The sequence below is a fragment of the Xyrauchen texanus genome, chromosome 32 (genome assembly GCF_025860055.1).
Source record: "Xyrauchen texanus isolate HMW12.3.18 chromosome 32, RBS_HiC_50CHRs, whole genome shotgun sequence".
Lineage (NCBI taxonomy): Eukaryota > Metazoa > Chordata > Actinopteri > Cypriniformes > Catostomidae > Xyrauchen > Xyrauchen texanus.
The window spans coordinates 34,636,358-34,649,199 of NC_068307.1; the positions used below are offsets into that span (position 1 = coordinate 34,636,358).

The following is a 12,842-nucleotide window of genomic DNA, read 5'->3' on the forward strand; positions in this document are numbered from 1 at the left end:
CATACCTTCTCCTCACTTCAATAACTGCTGAGCTGAGAGGATTTCAGAGTCTGCTGTGAAAGACTGGGGGAATAAAGAGAAAGAAATCAGTTTTCCAAGATCTAGAATAAAGGAAAATGCCTACACAGTCACATAATGTGTGCTTAAAAATTATTTCAAGAGGTTGTAAGTGATTTATCTTCTCGACAACATTGCTTGTGATAGAATAAAAGATGCTTTCCATTCATGTTATTCTGGAGACTGAATGTCAAGTAGTCTGTACAGTTATAGGCCTACACATTATTTTACAACACAATAGAAATGATTAATGTGATTATGATAACATCATTGGCATATAAACATATAAATATTGCATAACTGTAAATACTACTGAAAATATTGTGAATACTTTTAATATTGTAATAGTAAGGATTAAATGAATGTATTATCACTTTGCAATACTCTGGCTATTTACACAATTCCTGTGTAAATAGCCAGCTAAAATGTGGCTGGGGGGTGTGTATTTTCTATGCCTTTTCCATTATCTCGTTTATATAAGCTGTATGTTCATCTATATATACCTGATTTCAAAAGAAACAACAACAAATATGTTTTCTGCTCTCAAACAAGGACATCTTACATATCGTAAGGGCCTCTTTTTGTTTCCGAGCCATGCTGTTCAACCTATCCGCAAACGAGGGGGAGGGTGATTGATTTGGATATACTAGTTTTGATAGACAACAACAACGACCAATCCTGGATAACATTATCTTTCAAACTGACCAATAGCGTCGCTCACTGGGCAAATTTAGCCTTCCGAGACAAAAAAGTGGGAGGAGTTTTGACCTCAATTCCCGCCCACTGCCCAATCGTTAGGTTGCGCAAAAGCTGCAGTTTCAGTTTGTTTTATTCACCATTTTGAGTAGCTGAAGGTAATATTTAAACTAAATACACTCGTAGAGCAGGGATATTTCCCGTATTTTTTCATTCCTAAGACTTGGGGAGGACGTTGGTTTCGCGACGTCAGCTTTATCTTGCCTTGTGTTTTAAAATTACCCAATTTGATTCGCATTTTCCCTGCTTTTTCTTTTGCTCTCTTACCATTTTAACCTCTACAGTATTCCTGCAAAATGGCAAGACCAGTGAGGTACGTGGGTTTACATTCGTCCTGCTTTTGGGCTGCGTTGCATGCACACTTGAGCTACTAGGCTTCACGCATGTGCTGTGCATGCTTAGATTAGGGACAAAATATCTTTATTTCTTAGCATTGTAGTAGCATATGTGCATGCATATTGCTTTCGTTGTCTTTTCCAGTGGCGAGGGCTACGGATGTCCTTCTATTTTATATATATGGCTGTAATTTGCACGTGTCCAATATGCATCAAGCGTGTGATCTTTCTCATGCATCACACACATTTGTTACTGATTCTATATTGGTTGTATGAGAATAACGAAAAGGCTTCATATGTTTCCTTGTAAACCCCTGATAATATGGCCTCCCATTTATCCAATGCTTTAGGAGGGGGTAATAAAATCCCACACTGGCGGCGCTCATTGGCTCATTCAAGTGATTTTGCACCGTTGAATGCCCCTCCAGACAGGTTAATAAATGCGCAAATTCCACAACAATCTTCTGATAATGCAGAAACTAAAGATTGTGAAATTTGTGTGTTTTTGAGAAAAACGCGTATAATTAGCACAACGCGTGTGATGTCAGAAGGGGGCGGGGTAAGGTGAAGCTACCACACCCCCCGTTTTGTGTGCTGAGAAAAATGTGGATGGTTTGTATCAAATTTGGCGCACATTTTGACACATAATTAAATTATCAGACCCGTATGTGATATTTGAGTTGTTTGTGGCTACAAAAATGACTGAGAGCCTAACACAAAGCGCTAAAATGTATCGATATTTTCGCGTTTTTTCGTCACGTAACGACTTTACAGAGAAATGTTGCACGCGGGCTGCGGTCCTTATGAACATTCACCATGGTAACCGTAGTGTTCGTCAAAATGTACTACAGTTATTTGTTACTTTATTTAAACTGTTAGTTTGGTAGCAGTGTTTAATGTTACATTATTATTTAAAAATAGGCAAATGAAAGCAAGCTTATGACAGCTTACACTGTTAGAGGAGATCCCAAATAAAACTGGCTACACAAGGGACGTGGCCTTTGTTCCAACCCATAACTATGCCATTTTATTATTTAGCTAACATTCTATTTTTAGACCATTAGTTACCATTGAAATACTGTGATTATCATTGTATTCTAACTATCATTGTTGGTTAACCAAAAAGTATCATGGTATCTGATACCATCACATTACTGTTTTTGTAAAGGTTAACTGTAGTTACCATTCTTACACCCATATATATATATATATATATATATATGGATGTGCTTAATTATAATGCATACCCTAAAAAATTCCAACATTGCAGTAGCATCTCAACCCAACACACTCTCATGGCGAATTCATCAGGATTCGTATGACTTTTCTAAATTTGTCTAATTCATATGATATGGTGCAACCGCAATTGTTTGAATTGCTACGACTTGCACTACAGCCAATGATGTTGCTGGACATCGTTTCCATTGAATACATGACATTTACTTCCTTCTGTAACACACAACAGCTTCCTTTCATGTTTACACATTCTATCAACTGGTTAAGTTTAAATAAGGGGTTTGGGTTAGGGCATAATGTTAATAATAAATATGTCCTTAACACCTCGTGTGCAGAACTCATGCTTAATTCCACAGTAGACATCAGAGAATATGTACATGTTTATGCGAACAACATCGTGCAAGACCATATAAAATTGCCAACTCGTGAATTATATACGACTTTTCATGAGATCGGTTTGTCTAAACCCAGTATCTGGCCTGAGTGGTAAAATGGGACAAGTCTGCATTATTAAGGAAACCCTCAATGAAATGCTAATTGACAAACTATTTAACAGCCATTAATTCAAGTAAACATAATGAAGCGTGGCATGTTAAATGAGCTTTCGTTTCCTGAAGAAACGCTGACCGTCTTCTGATGGTCATTAACCTCTGAGAACATGAATTAATGTCACACGCACCTCTGCATTACAAATGTATGGTTTGAAACTCGTTACAGTGTTTTGTCTCTTTTACAGGAACAGAAAGGTGGTGAATTACTCCCAGTTTAACGAATCTGATGATGGAGGTAATCACTCAGCAGTTCGAAACATTTAAATATGTGTTGAGAATGCGTCTTTCAAGTTCATTCGACTTTCACAAACGTTTCCATTTGCTCAAGTTGGGCTTTATTCATGTAACACCATTTTTAAATTGCTTACAAATCAATTCTTATGGTTGTGGAAAAAGTCATGGAAATTAATCAAATCTCAAAAGTCATTATAAAATGTTCTACAAAATATTAAACCAATATACAGTGGCTTAATATTGCTCTTTTATGATGTTGTGATGTCCAATAGTGAGTGAATTATCCATTAGATTCAGTTCTATTCATTCAATAAATTTGTCAACATTTATCAAATGGGTCTAAATTATTCATTTGCAAATCATTCAGAATTTTATGCAATAAAATGTTATGCAATTTTACGTCAATTAAAAGCCCCAATTAAGTATCCTACAGAAACTTATTGTTCTGTGATAAAATCATATTCTCATTACTGTAATGCAAAAAATAAACAGACCAAGTATAACTGAAGGTATGCATCATGGAAGTATCTGTTGTACTGATTTTAATTGATGCTAATTTTCATAAAAATATTTTGTGTGAATTAAACCGTAATGAGAATATTGTGATTTCACAATGCAAAAAATCAGATTAGTCCTAATTTGGCTTCATTATGCAAAGATTAAAGCCATTAATCAAGTGTGCAGCAGGCCAACTTGGTGACTTTTTATAGACTGTTTGGTTAAGAGTCACAGATTGTGCAGTTGTGCATTTCATTGTTTGATCCATCTAGTTTCTGTTTCCAGATGAGGGCTATGGCAAAGACAAGGAAACTGTAAAGAAGGTTCGTGCTCCCCCTCGTGAAGTCAAGCACAAGAAGCCTAAGATCTCGAAGGATGACAGGCAAGAATCTCCAATTTCAGAACTATGGTGTAAAACTGTACTTGACAAACATATTGGAAGTAATGTATTTAATATGATTTCATGTAGATTAAATAGTGTGTGTAAATCTCAAGAAAACACGTCAAAGTCATATTTCTACCCAAAAGGAAAGAAAAAAATTAAGACCACCATTAGGACAATTGTCATTATAGTAATTGTTATTTATTTTACTTTTGTAATTCCCATTTGTCAAATATGATTCTCATTAGAATCCTCATAACTTAAAATACTTCTTATTTAAATAAATACTACACCAAATACTACCATTTTGTGTAACTATTTTAAATGATAATATTTTGCATTATGATCTGATTCTCATTACCATAATGCAAAAAAAATACTATGATGTGAATTTCTTTTAAATAAATAATTATGTAGATTTAAATATTTAATTGCAGATTTTGAAAGTGTTGAAATTTGACACTATATACGCAATTTTGGTGTAGAAATACATTGTTCCTATTTGAAAAGAAAATGCAACAATGTTTTAGTAACATTTTCTTAAAGTATTCAACAGTATAAAAGTAACATCAAATTTTTCCCAAAGTCTAAGTAGGAGAATGACTAATTGAAAGTGAAATGGGCCGCCATCTTGGTTGTTTTGGGTTGAATGTATCACATGACCGCATCATAGGACAACAAATATAGTTTTCAGATATCTCCGTCTTCCCCGTCCACACTACAACGTGAAGACGCCATTTTCAAATATATCCACTTGGCAATGCGTTTTCAAAAAGCTCAGTTTTCGCTGACAAAAAACGCTGTCTCTGGGTGGACGGAAAGACATAACGTAAAGAAAAAGATGAATTTTCAAACGAAAACATAAGTGTGGACGTAGCATTAAATTCAGTTGCAGCTTTATTTTGAGAAAATACTGTAATAGTGGCTATCCGCTTTAATACAACAAATGTGAAACCACAATTCAATTATTTGCGACACTTTCAGCTCCACATAAAAGCACTAGCAATGAACGTCCTGTTTTGCTTTAAGCAACTGGCATTGATGGGGAAATGCTGATGCTTCTCTCCAGCGGGTCATGTGTTTGTGTCTATCATAAGTCCCACCAGGGTTTGTTTTGTACCAAAAATTACAGTTAAGAGTTAATTTGGTAATTGACATGGAATTGTGTAGTGACTGCTGACACATCACAAAGGTTCTGACTTTGCTGTCAGTCGATTATTTTTTTTTGTAGTTAATCACGTTTAATACCAGATTTAGAAAGTGCTGAAATTTGACACTATAGATCTGACACTATAAGTCTCGTAAACTCTCATCCTCCACAATATTAATCTGCCAGTAGACTGTGACTATTCACTTTGCTACAATCGTGAAGCCACGTTCATGATTCGTAGAAGGGCAGCAACATTACAAATGTCCCACCCTTCAAACCAGTGTTTATGCTGTATTAATGGTAAATGTGTAAATCACGATTAAGAAAAATGTTCAATGGTATGTTCTTACAGGTTTAATGAGATTCACCAGTTTGGTTTGTTGATCTCCAGGGATAGTGAATCTTTTTGAGATAATTTCCTTCTAATGACCCACATAAGTGGCGGTTAATTATAACTAGCAAATAAATCCCATGTACAAGGGTGTTCTTTTGACAAAATCAATCTGACGTTTCTGATAACCTACAATTGAGTCTTTCTCTGTTGTTTTGCAGTGAGGATTCAGATGACAAACTCTCCAAATCCAAAAATGATTCTGCGGGTAAATTGCTATTGTTTCATTGAAATTTAATCCATAAAGATTTGTAAAAAATTATTCAGTTCTAAAGTTATGTTGTCTGTTAGATGACTTGGGTAGTGATGAAGACAACAACTTTGGAGAGGAGGAAGATGGAGGAAGTGACTATGATGATAAAAAGGCCAAAAAGGCAAAGAAAGCAAAGGTGGAGAAGCCTGGCAAACGGTCACTGAAGAGGAAACGAGGTGGAGGTAAGCAACAACTAAAATTATGACCATAACTTTTTGCTATTAGCTATAAAGGAATGGTTCACCCATAAAGTCACCATTCACTTTCATTATATGGAAAAAGGATGTAGTGATGGTTACTTAGGATATCATTCTTGCTAACATCTTTTGTATTCCACTGAGGAAGAAAGTTACATAGGTTTAGAACTATCCCTATTAAGTTCCAACTGTTGGGGTGCATGTTGTTGATGTGCATGTTTATTTCTCTGCAGATGACAGTGATGATGATGATGATAAAGAAGTCAGCAGGAAACCCAGACAGGTGAGGCAGGCTGCGTCGAAGGCTGTGTCTAAACAGAGAGAAATCCTGCTGGGAGACGGAGGCAGTGAGGATGAGGATAAAGAAGAGGAAGAACAGCAGTTTGTGGACCGTGAGTGTCTAGCTTTAACTGTAACCTCGCAAATAAAAACCCTAGCAACTAGGGCTGGGTATTGATACAGATCTTTGGGTGTATTTTGGTTATAATGTCAGTTTTGCTTGCATGGAATATAAATTCTCCCTCAGCTAATGTTTTTAATGGTACAGGAGACAACTTTGTCCATTACAAAAATATGAATCTTCCCATTCTTATTTTATCATTAGTTTTTCATTTGTCACATTTTAGCTTTCTAAAATGTATATATTCCATGTGTGCCATCAATAAATATGATGTCTTAAAAGTTTCATATACAGTATTATATTGCATACATATAATATATATTACATGTTTATTGTACACATGCATAATTTGTACCATTTACAAGTATTTACATTGATTTGTAGAACAAGGTGTGTGAAATCTGAATATTTACCAGCCAATGTCTCATGACAGACATTTTTTGTCGCATAGATCAGAATTTGGTCCCATATAAGTCAATTAACTTGCATTGTAGAGGGTTAAGTAAAAAATCATTCTTGGAGTTTAGGAATCAATACAAATATTGTGATGCATCATTAAATCAAAATTTTTAACCCAGCCCTTCTACCAACACCCGAACAAGCATCTTCTCATCAACAAATTTTGCATGGTCAGACTACCGCTCCCTTATTTTCTACAGGAAAAGTAAATGTTTTCTTCACATTCACTATTTTCTCTGTTGCAGAAGAGTCAGGCAGCGACGAAGACTTCATGGTTGATGACGATGATGACAGTGACTACGGACGTTCCAAAAAGAAAGGCAAAAAAGTGATTCAAAGAGGAAGGAAAGTGGAGAAGAAAGAAAAGAAGTCTCCTAAACCCCGTCTTAAGGCCACAGGTAGCTACTGGCACTTTAAAGATAAAGGAGTTACAGTGTCCCCAAAACAAAGTATTTGAACACTTAAGTTACACTTAAAATGTCTGAATGTCATTGCATTCGATAACAAAATACTGAACCAAGTGACATCTGCAAACAAAGGACTCAAGCTTTTCTCAACTAGCTTCACTTTCCTGTGCCATTTTTGCATTAACTTTTAATCGACTGTTGTCAAGGTGATTTTTAGTGTGTCCTTTGTGTCCAAATACTTTTTTGGCCACTGCGCATGCATTGAGTAAAGAGAGTGTAATCTTTATGTACTTAGTTTGTTGGTTGACTCACATTGCATGTTTAAAAAAAGTTTGGTTGTTCTGGGAATACTTGAGTACTATCAGTGACATCTGTGGCATGCTGACGTTTACACACAGAAAACTAGGACTTGGTTGAAATATAGATTTTCCAAAGAATCCCGATCTTCATAACTTATTTTTTTATTAATATTTTTATCAAAAGCTAAAATGCAAGATGTATAACTAATGAAAATATATTCAGTAATTATTTTGTATTATATGTAACCAAAATATACACACAAGTCGATATCCAATCGAGAGCTTGTGAATTGGAATAGCAATACCCAGCCCTACAGAATTTTTTTAAATATATATATATATATATCGGCCACCCTGCTCTCTAGATATCAGAATTGAAGATTTCAATTCGATTATTGGTCGACCACTAATTATGTTTGAGCGTGATTTGTAATTATTAATTAGCATTAATTATGTGACTCAAATTAAATTAGAGAGCATTGGTGGAAGGAAAGATTTTCAGTGAATAACTTCTATTTCAGTCTGTTGCTTTCACAAAACTATAGTATGGCTTCAGAATATTTAATTGGAAAATATAATATAAAAAAACATCAGTTTTCATTCTATGGAAAAGAGTGGCTTGGAAATTATTAGGGGTGTAAATCGGACGTTTCATCACGATACGATCTTATATTGATTCTCTTGGCTTGCGATCCGATATTTGCAGATACTGCAAAGTCTGTCACAATTTCGGCAATCAATGTTCTGATATTATGTGCCTATTTTGCACATTCAATTAAAAAATATAAATTTGAATATTTTATTGAGCTCTCTGAAATGTGTATCCTGATGGGATACTCATTTTTTTAATGTGGGACATCTTCAACAAACCAAAGGACTTCAGATGTTGAAAAATAAAAATCTCACAAGTGATCATCAGTCATTTGATTACAGTTGAATCCAGTTAAAAGTACTTAACCATGACTTGTTTCCAACTTCCACAGTTGTAGTAAATAATTCTGTTACAGTTAACTGGGATAAATGTTAGTAAGGGTGTTGATGTGTAGATGTATAAACTCTTATAACTGGAAATAACTTATATGCTGGAGCATAGAAGTTGTAGTTTAATACTCAATCTTTAAACACATCTTGAGATCCTTTAGTTCCCATTTGTGCTCCTTCAAGTGTTTTGAACTTAACATGTCTGTTGTGGGTTGTTTTCTTCACTGTATAAACTGTGCGTTGCTCATACAGCTGAAATTTCACTTACTGCCCTCAGGAGTAAACGGGTGGTATTTAGCTTGCCGTTCTTATTATGGTGCGATTTAATTGCGTAAATTTTTTAACGTGTTATTTTTTTTTTGTCAAATTAATCGCACTGAATTAAGGCGTTAAATCGACAGCCCTAATAAATATATATATATATGCGCGCGCTGTAGTTCTATTTTGGAGAATATAATTATGACAGTCCAGTGTGAGATAATAGATTAATAAAGTGCAGTGCTGGTGTGTATTGATCATGAGAGATGAAGTGTTCAAAAGTCTGATTGCTTGGGGGAAGAAGCTGTCATGTAGTCGGCTGGTACGGGTCCTGATGCTGCGATACCATCTGCCTGATGGTAGCAGTAAGAGCAGCCCATGATTCGGGTGGCTGTCATCTCTGATGATTCTCTGAGCTTTTTTTCACACCACCTGTTATAGATGTCCTGGAGGGAGTGAAGCTCACCTCCGATGATGTTACTGGCAGTTCGCACCACCCTTTGCGGTTGTTGGCGGTGCTATTGCCGTACCATCAATAGCATGATGCTCTACAGTACTAGTGTAGAACCGTGTGAGGATGTGGTGGTTCATTCCAAACTTCCTCAGCCGTCTGATGAAGAAGAGGTGCTGGTGAGCCTTCTTCACAATGGCCTCAGTGTGGACTGTCCATGTGAGTTCCTCAGTGATGTGGACACCGAGGAACTTGAAGCTGTTGATTCACTCCACCGGTGATCCATTAATGGTGATGGGGCCGAATTAATCACACATGTGAGCTCACATTTTAAGGAGCATACAGTTGATGTGCTCGCACAGATCTTGTCACTGGTCTGGAGCTCGAGTTTCATGGGAAGCATGGTTAACGCGCGTGCATGTATAGCATCGCGCAATTTGGCTTCAAAGACCCGCGTTCATCCGTGTCCCACATGAAAAGCGTATTTAGCACTCGTAAAATTAAATGAATGTAATATGGTTGCTTCATCGCCTGATGGAAATGCGTACGGACATGGCTGACCGAGTATTAAAATAAAGGTGCATCTTAAAAGAAATGTATATCGAAATTTACCTGTTGTATCAATAACATTGTAATGTTGGTTATTGGATTGATGCATCGATCACAATCGATGGATCATTACACCCCTTTTGTGTTCCACGATAGAAAGTCATACATATTTTAAAACAACTTTTAAGGATAAGTAACTAATTAACAAATGTAAAAAAAAATCTGACCTGTATCTACATTTCATTTGTTTAAATTATCAACCATATGAACGAAACCCCCCCTTTTTGCTCTTTGTTTGTCCTTCAGTGAACCCCAGCCCTGCAAAAGGTAAAGGGAAGGGTCGCCCCAGCGCAGCTAAAGCACTGGAGAAATCCTCGCCTAAAGACGATGAAGAACCTGAAAGCCCTCTGGAAGACGAGGAAGATGATGAGGTGGAGAAGAAAGAATCTCTGCCCAAAAAGACAAAGGAAGATGCCCATGAGGATGATGATGATGAAGAGGAAGAAGATGGTTCAGAGGAGGCTCCATCCGGGGAAGATTAGCCATGTTATTAACAACTTCCCCTTCTCTTTCTCTTAACACTTTTTTTCCTTTTTTTTTTTTTTTCTAGTTATATTCTTTTGTGTGTGTTTCTTGTGGCCTGGCTCAATAGTTTGAACTTTTTTTTTTTTTTTTCTCACATTGCCTATGATTTCCATATCACAAAGGACATTTCCCCAGAACTTGTGATCATATATATCTATATATATTATTGAGTAAAATGTGTCCGAATGTATTGATGGGTAGCATATATAATCTCATGGGAAACCCATTTTCCAACTAGTAGGGTTGGTGCTCGCCCAGGGAAATAACGATGATCTGCTCCCAAAAACTTGGTCAGCCTTTGCGCAAAAGCTCATATATTTGTTTTCATAACATTTTTAAAACTTATCGTCCACTGTCATTGTTGTGACCAATCATTAGGCCTTATTCATGACAAAGTCAATTTGTGCTGTCAGTTCAATGTGGCAATTTAAGTAATGCACCTCTTTCATGAAAATCTGTATGTAAATCTTTCATAATACCATTCTTACGTGAATTGCGTAAAATCATTTGTAATACGATTTCTGTGTGAGTTGTAGGTAAAACAGACAATTTTGCATAACTGTGGTTTATGAACAATTTACACAGAGATTTTTGTTACATTTCATGAACAGGCCCATTGTTACATAAATTGTCTTATTTGATTTGTTAGTTGCATTCTTTATGTAAAGTTTCTTTTATTTTTATGTTGGAACCTTATTCTGAACTATTTCTACAGGAATTTTCATGCATGAGGCCCAATTAGTTTGCTGTGTCGTGACATCTCTAGAAAGGCATTTGTTACACAATTTCACAATTTAATTTTTTTTGTTCGAATTTGAGGTGTTTTTTTCTGTTACTGTTGGCCAGGGTTCTCCCTTATCCCAGGACTTAAGTCGTTTTGTATTTATTCAATGTGCGCTACTAGCTCCTTTTTTAACCTCGATCAACCGCTGAAGATGGAGAAACGCATCTACACCGAGAACTAATGCTCATGGTTTGAGAATAACTTGTACCATATTACCCTATCGATCCCCAGTTTGAACTATACCATTATGCATTTTGATATTTCAAAGGAATATTCCAGGTTCAGATCAAGATTTTGGTATGCTGTTGATTACCACAGAAATTATTCGAAACTCATTCATAGTTAGCACTTATAATGGAAGTCAATGGGGCAAGTGCACAATGGTTGCCCCATAGACTTCCATTGTAAGTGTTTCGACACTTGTTTTGTTTGTTTTTACAAACTGAGCTACGAATCCAATTTTCAGTGGTAATCAACACTTTGCTGCAAAAAGAGCTTAACTTTAAGGAATTGCATTAATTTAGCTCTGTCCTCCTATAATGTGGGTTTGTTTGCCCCTTTTTTTCTTCTTCTTCTCCTTTCTTTGTCCACTGTCATCTCGTATAAAGGCTGCAGTACGAATGCTATCATCTCTTTTGTCAAAGGAGGCATGCATGAGCGTGGTGAGACCGGTCCTGAAAAGCAGTTAATTGTACGGAATGTGAATTTGAGGTCGCACGCACTGTTGCCACCTTACGAAGCCTTTTTTAATTTTTTTATATATATATACATATATATATATATATATATATATATTAGTGCACCGCAAAGTTAAGCATTACAAATCAGTGCTAGCTATGACACATACCTGATTTGTCCGGAGATTGTATTGCCGAATGTTGGGGGGGGCTCTTCAATTAAGCAAATTACGTTTCAAGTCAAATATTGTTGCTATTGGATCGCCCTGGAACAAATACATTTGTAATGTCATGACAGAGATTGGCATATTTGCGCTGTGATGATGGAGAAGAATTGTACCATTCATACCTTATGTGTGTTTGCTCGTAAAATATATATCTGTTGCTGCTTGTTTTTAATTTTCAGACACACATGATGTGTATCCTGTGATGCATTTTAAGGGGCTTTTCCGTCTGCAGTGCATAAATGGCATCCTGACATGGGTCGATCCTTCTGCCAGGCATCTCTGAATATTTTCCATTTATGCTGTCTAAATTGGTTTTTAACCTTGCAGTCCAAAAACACGTATGAATGTTTTGTTTTGTGCTTTTAAATTTTTTTTTTTTTTTTTTCTCCAGATTTTTTTTTTGTAATGTTTGTTTTTTTAAGAAAAGAAATAAAATGTATCTTCATTTTAATGACAAACTTTGTGTGTCTTTTACTGGGATAGACTGCCTTTCTTCTGGACTACATTTTTATATATTAAAATATTTACATTTTAAATTATTATTATTATTTAAGCACTTATTGTGAGTTGGCATTTCACTGCTCACAATTTCAAAAAGAAATCCGTTATCATATATGATACAATAACCATTAGTTCTTAATCAAAATGTGTGTTCATTGCAAAGGTCACTACTATTAGTTCCTTTAGTGGTTATACTGTAATTCCTGTTTCCACATTGTTAAATG

The 12,842-nt window shown here is 35.8% G+C and overlaps 1 protein-coding gene across 1 annotated transcript; it reads left to right on the top strand.

Moving 5' to 3' along the window:
* Positions 1-862: 862 nt before the first annotated feature.
* Positions 863-12,562, top strand: LOC127625946 (nuclear ubiquitous casein and cyclin-dependent kinase substrate 1-like). The gene is made up of 9 exons (XM_052101440.1): positions 863-911; positions 1,098-1,126; positions 3,121-3,170; positions 3,953-4,049; positions 5,752-5,798; positions 5,882-6,025; positions 6,274-6,432; positions 7,145-7,297; positions 10,151-12,562. Exons 2-9 carry the CDS (start codon positions 1,110-1,112, stop codon positions 10,384-10,386), a joined length of 903 nt encoding a protein of 300 aa, XP_051957400.1. The 5' UTR covers positions 863-911; positions 1,098-1,109; the 3' UTR covers positions 10,387-12,562.
* The last annotated feature ends 280 nt before the right edge of the window (positions 12,563-12,842 follow it).